Here is a 17,158-nt window from a genome sequence, read left to right as displayed (position 1 = left end):
ATTTGCTTCCTTTGAGCAAGTGTGCCCCTGGAGCCCCCTTCTGGTCTGTACCCCCCTCCTCCCTTCCAGAGCAATCACTATCCTGACTTCTAAACCATAGATTCATTTTGCATGCTTTTGAACTTTGTATAAATGGAATCATACATCAGGTGCACTTTGGAATCTGACTTTCCCTTAACCTTATGTTTATAAGGTTCATCCATATTGTATCCTATTCCACTGGGTGAATAAACCACAATGTGTTTATCCACTCTGCTATGGATAGGCATTTCCAGCTTTGAGCTATTATGAATAGTGCTACTAAGGACATTCTGTTACATGTCTTTTGGCCGACACACACACACTTCTAGGGAGGTATGTACGTAGGAGTGGAATTGCTCTTTGTGAATGTTCAGCCTTACTAGGTACTACAAACAGTTTTCCAAAGTCGTTGCACTAATTCAAGTCCCCAGCAGCGGTGTACAGGACACCCGGTGGCCGTGTGTCTTGGCCGACACTTTGCTACTGCCATTTTCAAGCTTGAGATCTTGGTGTCATCTTTGTCCTCCCCCCTCCTCTCAACTCTGCTCAACCTGGTGCTGAATGTGAGGATCCCAGAGTTGGGTCCGACCCAGCCCAGCTCTCAAGGAGCTCCCTGTTGGTGAGAGAGACAGCCACATAAACAATGACCACGGAGCAGGAAGGAAGGTTTTGATAAAAGTCCACCCAAATTGCTCTGGGAGCTCAGAAGCATGACATCTGCTGGAGGATCCACTGAGTATGTGAGTGGGTTTGAGTGCGTAGGGCTTTGAAGGATGTACAGGAGATTTTGGGACATCCAGGAGACCAGAACGTTCTTGGATTAATGTTCTCTGAGCAGCACCTTTGTTCCTCTCCCCGAGTCACAGCTGCTAAGTTGGACTGGTTTCACATCTGCATTCTCCCTACCCTTTCTTTCCTCTTCTTCCCCAAGGCCCAGCCCCCACTCTGTCCTCTATCACATTTCACCAGAACTCTTCCAAGCAGCCTTGTCCCTGGCTCCTCCTGTATCCCCCATCCCCTGTGTGGTGTAGATATGGCCAGGGGCCCCAGGCACCCTCTTCTCTTCTTCTGCTTGGTCCCGGGCTTCCTCCCCAAGACCCTGACCTGGCCTGGGCTGCTCTCTCCCCAGCGCGGGCACTGGCCGCACAGGTTGCTACATCGTTCTGGATGTGATGCTGGACATGGCGGAGTGTGAGGGCGTCGTGGACATTTACAACTGCGTGAAGACCCTCTGCTCCCGGCGCGTCAACATGATCCAGACTGAGGTGGAGATGCAGCCCTCTCCCCGCTTCCCCTCCAGCAGGAGTGTCCCTCGTGCAGGAGCTCGAAACCTGTGGAGTGTGTCAGAAGGGTGTCCTAGGATGTCCCCTTGTTCTTTCGCATCCCTGCACTTGGCTGGCCAGCCTCTTAGGGTCTTCCCAAACTCAGCTCCACTGTGTTCAGTTGGGTGAGGTCAAACAGCACTGGGCCAAGGTCATAGGTTCCACGGTCAAGACATAATGCTTACTGGTTTTGTCTCACTAGACCTGTGACCCTGGGCTGTCCCCTCACCTTCAGAGCTTCTCGTAGGGTTGTTATGGGGATGAAATATGAGATAAGTGAGCAAACATCCCTGAAGGTTGTTTCAGGTACAGTGGGTCCAACCTGTAGTAACAGGTGGTTGGACTCCACCTCAGAGCAACCCGGCCTCAAACATGAGCTTGCCTCCCCCCTCAACCCTAAAATCGCTAACTTCTGCTCCCCTCCTGGTTCCTCATATTCTCATCTCCTGCTCCAGGAGCAGTACATCTTTATCCATGATGCAATCCTGGAGGCTTGCCTGTGTGGGGAGACCACCATCCCTGTCAGCGAATTCAAGGCCACCTACAAGGAGATGATCCGCATTGACCCTCAGAGTAACTCCTCCCAGTTGCGGGAGGAGTTCCAGGTGCGGCATGAGTGTATGTGTATAGGTGTGGTTTGTGAGTATGTGAGTGAGTGTGTGTGTGTGTGTGTGTGGGGGGGGTGTAGTATTGGGAGGAGGTCCTCAGTGCTGTAGGAGTCACCGAGGGCCAAGCAGGATGCACAGAGCTGGGAAGGATTTAGAGACAGTGGAGGAGGTGGTGCATCCAAGAAATTAAGAGCTCGGCCTTCGAAGTCAGATAACCTGGGCTCACATCCTGGCTTACCTAGTTAAGAGCTGTGAATAACCTTGAACAAATCACTTTACCTCTCTAAACCACAGTTTTCTTACCAGAAAAGAAAGACAGTTACTATTGTCCTTGCAGTCTTTGTAATCATTAGGATTCTTTTGGTTGCAAGTGATAAAAGTCCAGCTCAGTGGCTCTTGTAACTGAAAAGTCTGCGGATGGTGCAGCTTTAGTTATGGCTGGATCCAGGGGTTCAAATGATGATGCCAGGATTTAGTCTCTGTCCATTTTTGGTTCTGCTTTCTTCTGTTTTTGGCTTCATTCTCAGACCCACACTCTGGCCCCTCACAGTGCCAGGCTTATGTTATCCTTGCTGTCAGAAGACTCTGGAATAGGGCACTTCGTGCTCCCAGCAGCCCCAATAAAAGTCCCAACCAGACTCTCATGTGCCCATTTCTGAGCTGATCACTGGGACCAGAGAGATGGAGCACACTGATGGGCCTAGGCCTGGTTCTGGGGGCAGGGCCAGTCTCACCGTGTCACGTGACTGAGATGGGAGAAGGCTGGTTCTCCAGAGAAGTCTGAGCGTGGTCACTGGGTAGGGAGAGACCCCAGATGTCCTTGCTACTCCAAGGTTCCCGTGAGGGTTCGGTGGTACATGCCGGGTGCCTGGCGCTCTAGGACCGGCATAGAGTGATGTCACAGGAAATGTTCTCTGTGATTCCTGGAGAAGGATGTTGAGCCCTGAGGACCATGAGAGACTGGGTTCCCTGATAGGGAGCCCCAAGAACAAGAGAGGAAATGGAGACCCCGCGAATCAGGATGCATGAGGCATGAAGGCAGGAGGGTAGGGGAGGTGACCCAGAGTCCCTGGCTTGCTATTGTGCCAGGTGTCCCTTGACAGGCCGTGATGGAGACAGGTGACCACCTGTGTCAGGTCCCTGGAGTCTGCTTTGTGGAAGATGTGGGGTTTCAGGGCTTAGCCCCTTGCAAGCACCTGGTGATGATCCTCATGGTGCCCTCTGTGTCTTGAAGGCTGTGTATGTGCCAGGCTTGATATTATCTCACTTATCCTCCCAGCAGCCCCTTGAGGGAGGCATATTATTATCCCATTTTACAGTGGAGGGAAAATGAGGCTGAGAGATACCGTAGCTTGTCTAAAGTTACATAGGTGGTGAGGAGGCAGACTCCAGTCTCCAGAGCTCTGTCCAGGCCCCGTGCATCGTGGAGACAGGAAGCCTGCATCCCTCCCTCTCTCCCTTCCCTCTGGACCTCAGTTTCTCCATCCTTTAAATGGGCCTAGTAACCCAGCCCCATCTCCTTCATGGGGCTGGGAGGAGGCCCCACAAACACAGGAGTCACCTCCCTTTCCTCTCCCCACTCCTTGTAGACGCTGAACTCGGTCACGCCGCCGCTGGATGTGGAGGAGTGCAGCATCGCCCTGCTGCCCCGGAACAGGGACAAGAACCGCAGCATGGATGTCCTGCCGCCTGACCGCTGCCTGCCCTTCCTCATCTCCACCGACGGGGACCCCAACAACTACATCAACGCAGCCCTGACAGACGTGAGGGCACAGGGGTGGGGTGGGCTCTGGGTCGCTCCCACCCAGCAGCATCTGGGAAGGTCCGGCAGCCAGGGGGACAGAGCTGAGGGCTCTGATTAGGGGGACCCTCTGCCTTTCTTGGGACCAGGCCCATCGTGTGGTCCTCCTTCCTCCAAGGATCTTCCACTCAGGGCACTTAAGCCAGTGCTCCCCCTCAGGTGTTACCCCTGGCCTGAATAGAAGTCTAGGTGGTGGAGTTCAGACAGGGCTGTCTCCAGGGTCAGGCCCAGCAGAGCCTGGGGTAGGATGAGTGATTCGAGGGCTTTGACTGGGGAGGCTGGGAGGGTTTGGGGTTGGGACTTGAGATTTGATATCTGGAGCCAGGGGAGCTTGTCTTGGGGTGGTCGAGCTAGAGCCTGCCCAGGACCTGGCCTGGTGTAGTGACTTGTTCCCTGGGCCCAGCCTGGCCATGGTCTGAGGGCTCAGGAGCTGTTTAGGAGCCCCTTCCCTTGCTCCCAGCTCAGGGGGCTCCACCGCCTTTATTGGGCATTGCAAGCAGAGCAGGGGCTTTAGGGTCCAGTGAATAACTCCCACGTGCTGTGGGGAGTGAGTCTGTGAGTGTCCCCTCACTCCTTCCCAAACTGGACCCAGTTGAGAGAGAGGTGTAGGGGCCAGACAGGTGGAGGTGAAATGTGACCATTTTAAGAAAGCCAGTGACACTGGAGAATGTGACTTCAGCGATGTGGGTAAGTGGACTGGCTGCTCCTTCACCCCTCAGGCAGGCAGACCTGTCCTGCCGGACACAGCTGTCCAGCCACAGCCCCACACATGCCCCCTACGTCAGCGATAGGCCTTTACTGTGGCAGGAAGCAGCAGCAGTTGAATGCACACCTTCTGAGGACGGGCCGGCCTGGAAAAAAAGGGAAGGGGCCGAGCTCAGCGCGCCCGGTCCTCATCCCAAACCGCCCATGGCGGGAGGGCATGAAGGCGGGCCGAGGCCAGGTGTGTCACCACTGGATGTCCCTCCACGTGGAAGTGAGAGCTGTGGGGAGGGAGGTTCCCCTACAGCAGGGAGGAGGGAGATGGGCCTTTCTTGGCCCAGTTCCTGGCCAGGGCCCCTTGGCACGCAGGTGCAGGGGACAGTGGGGTTTCTCTAAGGAGGGAAAGCTCCCACACTGCTTCCCAGGGGCTTCTTGGAGCGAGCTGAAGGCAAGTGGGGGAGCGGCCTCGGCCACTGAAGGGAGTGAAGGGAGAGGGGGCCGGGGCCCTGGAGAGGTGGCAGAGGGTGCTGGCGAGCTTTGGATGGGGACGTAGGAATCTGTGGCCTCCCTCTCAGCTTGCTCTTTGGCCTCAGTGTGCCCATCTGCACATGGGGGGATGGAAAGGAGGCTCTCTGAGGTCCTGAGAGTCTCTGAGCTGGAGAGGGTCACATTGGCTCCCTGGCCTTGGATGGGAATGGGCGAGTAAGGTGGCGAAGCTTCCCTGGGGCCGTGATATCTCACACACTTGATCCCAGCCATGCAAAGCCTTTTGGCTCATGAACCATGAGTCCCAGGAGCCAGGAGGCCCTGATGCTTGGGTTGTAGCGAGCTAATCTCGGGGCCAGCTGGGGTCTGTTGTGGGTGGTTAAGTCTGCAGGGAGCTCCACTGGGTGCCCAGGCCTGAGTTTTGGAGTCTGGCTGGGCCTGGCCTTCAGGAGCTGGCTATCAGGGAGCCTTCAGTGAGTCCGGGGGAGGGTTCGGAAGAGAAGAGCATCAGGAGAAGGAGGGGGACGTGGCACAGGTGGGTCAAGGCAGGGCACCAGGAGGAGACTTGGGTCTGGAGCACTGAAAGGGGGGAAGGCTGGTGCCAGCCCACCTGGAGGGGCCAGGTTGGGAGCAGGGAACAGAGTCAGTACCGGTCACTGGTCTGGGGTCCTGGGTTGGGGTCTCAGACCTTTTATCCGTGGAGTTGGAAGGGACCTAGCTATTTATTTATTCAGACATATTTATTGAACCCCTACAAAGTTCTGGGCACTGGCCATACCCTGAAATCTCTGCCCTCCTGAACCTTGTATTTGGGGAATATGGGTTGAGACAGTCAACAAACAAATATGCAATGGAATGTCAGTCGCTGGTAATTTCTACAAAAAACAACCAGGCAGAAGAAGTATTTAATGTGGGTCTTGGGCTATGTGTGTGGCAATTTTTAATGAGTTCGTAAGGAGGGCCACTTTGAAGAGGTGAAGTTAAGCAAAGACCAGAAATAAGTGAGGGAGAGAGCCATGTATACACTTGGGAAATTTGTTCCCGGCAACAGGAATAGCAGGTGCAAAGGCACCGAGGCAGGGAGCAAGCTTGGCCAGCCTCTGCCTACCATGCCCAAGCTCCCATTGCCACCCACTGGGAACCTTTTGCTGTTTAGCTCCTGGGGGCCACGAGCTTGGGCATTAGAGGTCTGGGGACTCACCCCATCAACTCAGACCTCAGTTGCTGGGAAGCCTCCAAATTGGGCCCCTGGAGTCAGCCTGGTCCTTTGGGGGCAGAGCTGTGGTGGGCAGGGCAGGAGGACAGTCTGTTGCAGAGGCTTGGCAATGTCGGGGCACTGAGTCCTGGTTTCCCTGCAGAGCTACACGCGGAGCGCAGCCTTCATCGTGACCCTGCACCCGCTGCAGAGCACCACGCCTGACTTCTGGCGGCTGGTCTACGACTACGGGTGCACCTCCATTGTCATGCTCAACCAACTGCACCAGTCCAACTCCGCCTGGGTGAGGGCCCCGCTGGCCGGGCAGGCTGGCTACCTGCAGCCTAGGACCTCAGTGTGTTCAAGGGCACATCTCAAAAGTCAGTGGTTGGAATCCAGCTCTGCCACCTACTTGCTGAGTAGGGACCTTAGATGTGTCCTACTTCCTCCCAGAGCCTCAGTTTCCTTGTCTGTAAAACGAGGCTCAGACTAGAGAAAAATAGCTGTTCTTTATGGAGCATCTGATGTATGCCAGGGACTCTGCTTTGCACTTATGGGCTTCAGGTAAGAAAATTAAGACCCAGAGAGGTGAAGTGACTTCTCCAAGGTCACATAGCTGGGCAGTGGCAGAGCTGTGCCCCCTACCCTGGGCTGCCTCCTCCCAGAGCCTCTGCTTTTTCAGTCGCTCAACGAAACTGCTCATGATGGGGGCCTTTAAGCCAGAGTAAAATTCCAGCCTCCTTACCTTCTGACTGTTTGATCTAGGGTAAGTTAATCTACCTCTCTGAGCCTCAGCTTCCTTCTCTGTGAAATGGGGACTATCACAGCACCTGTTCTCTCAGGGGTTATTGTCAGGACCATGTGAGATGTATGCTTAGCACTGTGTCATGCCGGACACATAGCAGGTGCTCAGTACATGGCAGGGATGAAGATGATGAGGGTGACAGTCACTTCTGAGGTTGGTCCAGACAGTGGTCAGTGATTTCAGCCTAGGGGCAGCTACCCTCATTTCCTTTCAGGGCTCCCAAAGCTGGAACTCCTGGGAGGTACAGACGCCCAGCCTTCCACCCTGCATGACCATCTTCTCTAGACCTCTGGGCCCCCACTCGCCCCAGGTCCCCATCCCAGGAGGCCCAGGAAGATTTGCTGTAAAATGAGCATGACAGCCTCTTAATGGCTGCCTGGGGAAGATTGTTAACTGGGTTCTTTGCAAGTCAGGCGCTTGGTATAAATGACCTAGAACTGCAGGGTAATGGGCTCCAGCACCTGGGCAGGGAATCCCATGTGTCAAGGACCTGCCCTTGCTAAGATGGAGGTGAGGGACCCATAGGGAGTCTCACACAGATGTCATTCACTGGTCAGCCATTTGCTCATTCATTCAACCACCTTTCCTCACGGGCCACTCCCTGTCAGCCTGGTGGGGAGACAGAAGAACACACGGCCCCTCCCAGATCTCACGGTCCAGGGGTAAGTAGGTACAAAAACTGATCATGACAGCAGAGGGAGAGGGCTATCATGGAGCTGGCACAGGGACACACAGGAGCCTGGGGGGATGCTGGATCAGGGAGGGCTTCCTGGAGGAGGTAATATCTGAGCTGAGATGTGTAGGAAGGGTAGAGTTAACTAGGTGAAGAGGTGGGAGATGAGTGATCCATGGAGAGGGAGCAGCATGTGTAAAGTCCTGAATGCAAGGAGTTGCCAGGCCCCCAGGCAAAGGAGGAAGGTAGTGTCCTCTCTTCGTGGTCAGAGAGGGAGGCAGATGGAGCGGGGTGTTGTCTGGGAGGAGCCTAGGGACCATTTCACAGATGGAGAAACTGGGGCCCAGAGAAAGGAAGAGCCTTGCTAGAAGGCTGCTTAGAAGCTGGGGCCTCGGACCAGCTGCCCAGAGGACCCGTGTATGTATGTGTGTGTGGGCTGCTTCTCCTGTGTCCCTCCACTGTCTTGAGTCTGTGGCCTGGAGGGAGTACATTTAGGACCCTGACTGCACGGAGGGATCTTGGGGCAGGAGTCGGGGTGCTGAGCTGTGTTGCAGCACAGGGACACCTCACGTCTGTGAGCTGTTGCTGGAGGGCCGAGGCAGCAAGAGAGAGGGCCGTGGGGCAGGGGTGCTGGCGTGGGTGGGGGTGATCTGAGGCCTGTCCCTGGAAGAGGCAACTTCGTGTAGGTGTGTGTGCTGGTGAGTGTGCTGGGTGTAGCTGTCTCGTGGCACGGTAGTGAGTGTCCGTGTACCACTATAAAGGGTTTGCCTCGGCTGACCTGAGTGTGTCAGGACAAACGCACTGGGGCGGGCCTGCACTGCCGTCTGATGGGTGAGCGGTGGGATGTGGGGGGAACTGAAGGTGAGTCTGGAGTGAATGGCGGGCCCCGGGCAAGCGTGGAAGTCTGGGGGTGGGTGTGAGCGGCGGCTGCCCAGCCGGCTCTGCTCAGCTCCGCTCCGCCCCCTCTGCCCGCGCTCCCAGCCGTGCCTGCAGTACTGGCCTGAGCCGGGCCGGCAGCAGTATGGCCTCATGGAGGTGGAGTTCGTGTCAGGCACAGCGGACGAGGACTTGGTGACCCGCGTTTTCCGGGTGCAGAACATCTCTCGGGTGAGTGATCTGGGAGCTCCAGGATGAGAACCTGGGTGGGGGCTGAGTGGCTTTGCATGACCCTCTTGAGGTCCCCAGGGGGCCGTGCAACCCTTGGCACTCATGTCCCCTGGCTGAGTGCCTGCACCCCCAGCTGCAGGAGGGGCACCTGCTGGTGCGACACTTCCAGTTCCTGCGCTGGTCTGCGTACCGGGACACGCCGGACTCCAAGAAGGCCTTCCTGCACCTGTTGGCCGAGGTGGACAAGTGGCAGGCAGAGAGCGGGGACGGGCGCACCGTCGTACACTGCCTGTGAGTGCCGGCCCTCCCTCGACTGGGAAGAGGGGTCAGGGCCCCACGGGACCGGGGCAGAGGCCAGTGTGAGAGAGGGCCTCAGGGCTGGCACCCAAACCCTGAGCTCCCAGACAGCGCGGCCTGGACTCTGCCCAGCCAGGCGAGGCTGGCCCTGCCTTCCACGGAGGAGCCCAGTCACTTTCCAGGGTGTGGACTCAATCCTGAACACCCACCCAGTACCCTCTGTGTGATGTTTGACTTTGCCAATTTAATTAGAGAGAGTCTTGTCAGAATAGTTAGTTTAGCCCATGATATGGTAATATACTTTTCAAATCAACGGAATTCTGGTCTTTGTTCATGGCTGCATGCATGTAGCTTTTTTCATTCATTCATTCACATGCCTCATTCACAGATTCATTTATTCACTCACGTCTGGGTGCAGTCACTTCTTTGCCTCCCACTTTTTCATGCTTTCAGCACTTACCCTTCCCGGTGTCAGGCTGGGCACGTGGCGGGCAGGCGCAGGGAGCTGAGTCAGGCAGGACCTGGCCCTCGAGGGCTTTTGGTTCTAGTGGGAGAGACCCCTTGAGAAGGGGACAGAGGGCCTAGTCCGTCCCCCATCTCCCAAGAGGAACCCCACACCCCAGGTCACAGGGAACAGTGGAGGGAGAGGGCTGGGGACTGGGGGAATGGGAGGGTCGTGAGAGGCCATGGGTTTGACTGGGAGTGTATCTGTGTTACTAGGGATGGCTGGTGTTCCCAGTGTTTGTTTTCTATCCTGCTCTCTGGTTTTTTGCTTGCTGCTCTGCAGGCCTCTTCGATCGCTGGCTTTCTCCCAGTGTCTTTCTCCTGGAGTGTGTCTGGCCCCCTTTCTCTCGAATCTGCTCTGTTTCTCTTGGAAGCTCTGCCTTCCTAGATACCTTCCACTTTGGATGCTAGTCTTTTATCCCCTTAACCTTCTCTTCCTGCTGCTTGCCTCTGGGCTCCCTGACTCCTCCCATCTGGGTTCCCTGCCGCGCCCCTCCCTTCTGGATTCCCTGGCCCTGCCCTGCCCTTCACCCTTGAGTTCGCCCTACCCACCAAGCCCAACCCCAAATCTTTCGTGTCTCTCCTTTAGAAATGGGGGCGGCCGCAGCGGCACCTTCTGCGCCTGCGCCACGGTCCTGGAGATGATCCGCTGCCACAACCTGGTAGACGTTTTCTTTGCTGCCAAAATGCTTAGAAACTACAAACCCAATATGGTGGAGACCCTGGTGAGGCGCCATGTACCCCTTGCCCAGCCACTTCCAACTTCCCGGTCCATGCCCGGCCAGGCCCCTCAGCGCCCCTCTCCGTTATCTGGCCCCCACAGTTGGGCCTTGGGTTCTAGTCCTCTGGTGCCAAAATGTTACCCCCATTTCTCCCCTTCTCCCCATCGATGGGGCAGGGCTCATGCTTGCCCCTTTGCCCCAGTACTAGGGAGGGACCAGGCTGGTGATTCCTTCTCTCCCTCTCCCAGGATCAGTACCACTTCTGCTATGATGTGGCCCTGGAGTACCTGGAGGGACTGGAGTCAAGATAGCAGGGGCCCCTGGCCTGGGGCACCCACTGCGCACTCAGGGCCAGGCCCACCATCCCGGACTGACAAGGAAGACCTGCGCCCCCAACTCTGCTCAGCTGTAGCCCTCACAGGGAAATTACCGGAGTGGGCGCTGGGCCATCCCGGTGCCCCCTTCCAGTGTGGGCAGGGCCTTTCAGCACCTCCGTGGGTATGCTGCGGGCCAAGGAGGAGCTTAGCAAGACTGCAGCCCAGCCCACCTCTGCGGGGTCCTGCAGGCCTGCTGAGAGGCCTGGCGCTGCCTGGCAGAGTGATGGGCTCAGAACTGCCGGCTCTGGGAGACCCAGGCTCAAGCCCCTGGATTGCATCCCAGCCCTTGGCAGAGATGAGTGAGGCCCTGTAGAGCAAGTGCCAGACCAGGGTTTCCACCCAGCTTGGCTGGACATGGGTAGAGAGTGCACTGGGGCTTGGCATCTAGCACCCCATCTGGCCCAGCCCCTGAGGGTCCTGGGGAGACTGGACTCTGCCCTGATTTGCCAGTGGGCACTTCAGACTCGTCCTCCCAGGGGGAGCTTCAGCTCCCTCCTCCACCTGCTGCCTCCCTGCAGCCCCAGGGATATTTTGCTCATGATTCCCACCCCCCCTCCATTTCTGCTTCCCTGAATGTGCTCTGAGCTTCCCCGAACCAGGATCTGCCCATCCCTACCCTGTCCCGTGTGGGGTCCCTTCCCCGCTTGACCCGATGTCTGCAGAATGAAGTCACCTCAGCCCCCACTGCCTATAACTTTCAGGCCTCACTGGCTGGGTCCTGCTCAGCCTGGGTCAGTGACAATCTGCAAGGCTGAATGACAGCCCCTGGGGTTGAGGTCCCTGTGGCTTCTGGTCTGGCTGGCCACTGGGACGCTATTAAATCAGGGGTGCTCAGCACCCCTAGAGTTTGGAGAAAGAAGGTATATTTTGGGATGGAGGATCTCTGCTTTTTTTGTTTATTTTATTTTTTGATGGGGGGGTGGGAAGGTCTCTTTAAAATGGGGCAAGCCACACCCCCACTCCGTGCCTCAATTTCCCCATCTGTAAACTGTAGATATGACTACTGACCTACCTCGCAGGGGGCTGTGGGGAGGCATAAGCTGATGTTTGTAAAGCGCTTTGTAAATAAATGTGCTCTCTGAATGCCACAGAGCAGCCTTATGTGTGTCTGGCCGGCCTGACTGGGGCCTGCTCACCTGCCCCCAGCCTCCCAGTGCAGCGGGAGGGCCCTGGTCTGGCCTTGAATTTTCCATCCATAAAATGGGGGGAGGGGCATGGACCAGAGCATCGTTCAGGGGCCTTCCACTTGCAGAGCTGGTTCCAAGGGACCTTGGCTCTTGCTGTCTCCACCCAAGCCTCTGAAGCACTTACTCAGACAGGGGGCTTTATCCTGAGACCTCCGAGGGCCACAGAGCTGCCTCTCAACCCCTGGGGGCCTGGATCTAGGTTGAGCTCCTTTGCGTCCAGCATGGGAAGCTCAGGCTTCAGTGTCAGGCAGATGGTCCCCAACATCTGTGCGACCCTGGGCAAATCGGCTGCCTCTCCTGGCCTTGGTTTCTTATCTGTAAAATGGGGACAATTCTATCATGATGAGATGAGGTAGTGGTTAAGTGCCTGTGTGGTGCCAGGTGTGCAGAAAGAGCTCCATTTAAAACACAACACAGATAGGATAGAGCAGACGCATATCTCGTGGGGATGATTGTCCAGCTGCCTGAGTCCAGCCCATTCCCAGTCTCTGGCTTCCTCCAGGGGTGGAGTGGGAGGAGTAGTGCACTGGTTGGCAGGGTCCTGAGTCACTCCTGACTCTGTCACAAACTCGCTGTAGGACTTGGTGAAGACACTTCCTGTTTCTGGGTCTCAGTTTCTTCATATGAAGACTGGCTCTGTGATGTACTGATTCAGTTCACACACTGGCTGACTCTGCCTCAGTTTCTCCATTGGTTAAAGGATATGACCCATTCTAACGACCTCGCAATTCAACATCCTTTAATCTGAATTTAACAATTTTTAGACCGTTATGATCCCATTTAGCTAAGGCACAAACTGACCCCCTCACACTCATTCTGAACTGACCATTAAGCCTTACCTGACGGGCCGCAAATGTATGTCATAGATACTGGCCAAGCAATGGAGTATAACTTGCTTTGACCAACAGAATGTGGCAGAATTGACATCAAGTGAGCTCTGGCTTCTAGACCTCAAGGGGCATTGCAGCTTTTGATTTTGCCCTCTTGGCACTCTGCCACGTAATGAAACCCGTCTTGCCTACTGGGAGATTTGAGGGCATGTGGAGAAGAGCCAACATGTGGTGAATGAGGCCATGTTGGGCCCTCCAGCCTGGCTGACCTGTCAGGTGAGTGTACTTATATGATTAAATGTAGCAGAAACTGTCCAACCAACTCCCAGAACTGGAAGAGATAATTGTTCTTTCTTCTAAGCCAGTAAGTTTGGGGATTGTTTGTTATACAGCAAAAGCTAACTGATTACATATGTGTTCTGTGCAGTGGGTCAGCGGCCCTGCTTCTCCCTCCATCAGGTGCTGAGTTCCTTAAGGGCAGGAAGTGTTTCTGTGTCCATCTGAGTGTATCCACTTCTCAGCCAAGCACTGGACTTGGAGCTGATGCTCCGGAAATGTTGGCGTGAGGGAGGGAGGGAGGGTGGTGTGGTTCTGCCTGTCTGTCTGGCCTTACTTGACCTTTCAGAGGAGCTGGGAGGGTGGGTTGTGTGTTAGGAGAAGCACCAGCTTCAGAATCAACAAGCCAAGCTCCCACATCCCCCCAGCTGGTGACCTTGCTCAAGTCCTTGAACCACCCCAGGTTCAGTGTCTTAATCTAGAGAATGGACATAGCATTACCTACTTGCAGGATTGGTTGTGAAGTCTGGAGATAAAATTGTTTAGAAAGAACTAGCAGAGTCCCTGGTGACATTACTGGCCCTCAGTCAATGCCATCTCTTACCATAACACTGAAGTCTCCGGGTAGTGAACGTGATCACCATTGCCTGTCGCTGAACACCTGCAGGCTTTGCCTCTTCCTTAATCCACACAACAGCTCTTCAAAGTAGGGGCCCCCACCCCTTCATTTTAGAGGTGAGGAGACGGAGGCTGAGGGAGGCATTTCCTCACCTAAAGTCACAGCCATCGCACGGCAGAGCCCAGACTTGAGCTTGAGCACACGCCAGGCGGACTCCAAAGCCCGGGCCTTTAACTGCTCTGCTCTGTGCCTTTCCGGGTGGCGTTGAGAGCCAGACGATCCCTTGATACAACACCAAATGGGTGATCTGTGGCCTGGGCGCTGATTTTCAGATGCTGTGAAATGTGTCAGAGGCAGTGGCCTCTCAGACAAGGCTGCCTGGAGCACAAGAAGACGAATGGTCCAGCCTGGCTCTGCTCAGGGCCACGGGCAGAGCAGATGTGGGGTAGAAGCCCCCGCCCGCACCACTCCAGTAAATAGGATTTCCACAAGCACCGAGGGGCCAGCCGCCTATCGGCCCTGATTGGGACATGTTATATATCCCGGGCACCCAGGAGATGGAGCCGTGACTTTGACAGAGGCTAAGGCCACTTGCAAGGCCCTAATTGAGAGCGGGGCCTGGCTGCTCCCTGTCACTGGGTTCCTGCTGACCTCCCCCAGCGGCCTCTGCTGGACAGGGGCTTAATAGACACCCCCAGGGCTGAGGCCAATGCAGAAATAACGGTGTCGTTATGTGGGCAGAACCTACCTTGTGATGTGGTGACATGAGCAGGGACTATGGCGTCCAAGGCTCTTGGTCCGCGGGCCTCCTACTCTCAGGGGCACTGAGACCAGTCCTGACCTTCAGTGAGCCTCGGGGGCCTCATCCGAGAAATGGGAGAAGAAAGAACCAGAGGCTGTGGTGCTCCCAGGGCAGTGGGAGGCTGGGTGGTGTTGATGGAATTGGAGGGACCTATGGTTTCAACAGGTTCAGGCTGAGCGACGTCCTGCTGGTGAAGGACGAGAGCCTTGGACGTGGTGATGTGAAAGAGCAAAGCTCCACATCCTGGCTATTGTAAATAGTGCTGCAATGAACAACCTAAATGTCCGTCGACAGATGAATGGATAAAGAAGATGTGGCACATATATACAATGGAATATTACTCAGCCATAAAGAGAAACGAAACTGAGTTATTTGTAGTGAGGTGGATGGACCTAGAGTCTGTCATACAGAGTGAAGTAAGTCAGAAAGGGAAAAGCAAATACCGTATGCTAACATATATATATGGAATAAAAAAAATGGTACTGATCAACGTAGTGGCACATATATACAATGGAATATTACTCAGCCATAAAGAGAAACGAAACTGAGTTATTTGTAGTGAGGTGGATGGACCTAGAGTCTGTCATACAGAGTGAAGTAAGTCAGAAAGGGAAAAGCAAATACCGTATGCTAACACATATATATGGAATAAAAAAAATGGTACTGATCATCGTAGTGGCAGGGCAAGAATAAAGACGTAGACATAGAGAATGGACTTGAGGACATGGTTGGGGGGAGGGGGAAGCTGGGACGAAGTGAGAGAGTGGCATGGACATATATACACTACCAAATGTAAAATAGATAGCTAGTGGGAAGCAGCCGCATAGCGCAGGGAGATCAGCTCAGTGCTCTGTGACCACCTGGAGGAGTGGGGTAGGGAGGGTGGGAGGGAGGCTGAAGAAGGGAGGGGATATGGCGACATGTGTATGCATATGGCTGATTCACTTTGTTGTACAACAGAAGCTAACACAGTATTGTGAAGCAATTATATGCCAATAAAGATCTTTTAAAAAAAAAAAAGCAAAAGAAGCTCTATTCAGCATTTAGAAGGCACAGGGCACGTTGCCAAGTGCTCCTTGTGGACTGCCCTGTCATCCTCCGAGGAGGCCTGTGAGGCAGGAATCGTTGTCACCCCACTTTATAGGTGAGGAGATCCTGGCTCCGTGAGCTTAAGCGACCTGTCCAAGGTCACAGAGCCATCGAGTGACTGACAAACAGCGGCAGCCAGAGCGATCGCTTGAAAAAATACGCCAGGCCCCATCACCAGCCGCTCAGACCCTCAGTGACCGCCCACTGCTCATGGGCGAAGCTGAGTTCCTGGCCGTGGCCTCCGAGGCCCTGCCTGAGGGGCTCCGCCCTGTCCCTGAGTGTCCCTCCTGCTCCTTTGCTCGCTCGGGCATCACTTCTCCTCACTGCCCTGAGCCCTCAGCCTGGCTGCCCTGCAGCAGTCTCTGTGTGGCTGGTCCTTCTTGGTGTCCAGGTCCCAGCTCAGATGCCCCCTAGAGAGGCCTCCCTGACTGCCCTGAGGGGACCCCCTGCCCCACTGTCCTGTCTGTCTCAGGGCCTCACCCCTGGTATGTCCCTCCTTCTCTCCCACAGTGGGTGATGAGCTTATTTATTCACTGGTTATTTGTTCACTGTCTCGCCCTCCAGACTGTGAGATGGCGGGGGCCATGTGAATCCGGTCCCCCTGTGTCCCCAACACTGAGCACAGGTGCCTGCCATGTGTCAGACGCTCAATGAATATTTGCTGAATAAATGAAAGTTGCAGAGGGAGGACACGAACTCAGGCCTGCCTTGCTGCAGAACCCATACTCTGAAACACATTATTTTAGTCTTCCAGGTGGTCAAATGGCTTGATGCCATTTGAGGCCTTGTTCCAGTGCTGGCTTGGCCACCACCATGCTGTGTTGCCTTGGGTAATCACCTGCCCTCTCTGGGGCTCTGATCTGTCCAGTGAGGAGGTAGAATCAGGTAGGGCACTGACGGTTCAATATTAGTGACCATGGGGCTGGCATTGTTTGGTGGTGGTGCCAGGCCACTGGCCTGAGCATCTGCTCTCTGAGTCTGGTGAAACCTTGGGTGTGGTTTGGGCTTTGGTCTGATGGGTCTGGGCACCTACCCTAGCAGGTCCTTGGATTACATTGAATACAGACATTATCCCTAATCTTCCCAGCAACCCTGAGGTAGATACAGCCAAAACCATTTGATATATGAGGAAACATGCTCAGAGAGGTGAGGTGAATTGCTTAAGGTCACACAGCCACTAGAGAACCAAGTCAGAATGAGAACCCACGTCACCTGACTCCAAAGTCCTTGCTCTTGTAATCCTCACAGAATTCTGGAGAATCTGAACGTGAACCACATTAACTACTTGCAATTTCTCTTGTCCGTGGATCAATCTTCCCTCTCAACACATGCTCAAGCCAGGCTCAGCCACAGACAGCTGTAGACAGGCTTAGCTGAGGCCCACAGTCAAACAGCCTCCCAGACTCAGTGCTTGTCACCTAGTAGGCCTGCTGATAATGCTGTTGGATGAACATTTGAATGTCTGTTGAATCTGCAGATGGTGGGGCTGGCCTGACTCAGCAGGAGCCAAGGAGCTGAGAAAGCCTCTTCAAAAGAAATGAAATGCATCCCAACTCACTTCCTACTTACTCCCAGGGGTGGGGAGAGGGAACCTGTCCAGGAATTTTATTTTCTGTTCATTTGAAAGCTGAACAATGTGGCTTTCTTGAGCTGTGTTTATTATGGAACTGCATTCTCTTTCTGAAGAGCACTGCGGGGCAGAGTTCACTCCCCAGGGCCACAGCCCCTGCCTGCC

General features: G+C 55.0%; 1 protein-coding gene across 1 annotated transcript in view; it reads left to right on the top strand.

Moving 5' to 3' along the window:
- PTPRU (protein tyrosine phosphatase receptor type U) overlaps positions 1-11,708 on the top strand; it is a 40,125-nt gene extending 28,417 nt beyond the window's left edge. Inside the window, exons 12-19 of the mRNA XM_028487084.2 lie at positions 1,151-1,286; positions 1,799-1,948; positions 3,541-3,714; positions 6,299-6,439; positions 8,595-8,720; positions 8,854-9,011; positions 10,111-10,246; positions 10,492-11,708. Of these exons, the coding sequence (XP_028342885.1) occupies positions 1,151-1,286; positions 1,799-1,948; positions 3,541-3,714; positions 6,299-6,439; positions 8,595-8,720; positions 8,854-9,011; positions 10,111-10,246; positions 10,492-10,554 (1,084 nt within the window). The 3' untranslated portion in view covers positions 10,555-11,708. The remainder of the gene's footprint in view (positions 1-1,150; positions 1,287-1,798; positions 1,949-3,540; positions 3,715-6,298; positions 6,440-8,594; positions 8,721-8,853; positions 9,012-10,110; positions 10,247-10,491) is intronic.
- Positions 11,709-17,158: the final 5,450 nt, after the last annotated feature.

The sequence above is a fragment of the Physeter macrocephalus genome, chromosome 3 (assembly GCF_002837175.3).
Source record: "Physeter macrocephalus isolate SW-GA chromosome 3, ASM283717v5, whole genome shotgun sequence".
Lineage (NCBI taxonomy): Eukaryota > Metazoa > Chordata > Mammalia > Artiodactyla > Physeteridae > Physeter > Physeter macrocephalus.
This window is presented reverse-complemented; position numbering and strand designations above follow the sequence as displayed.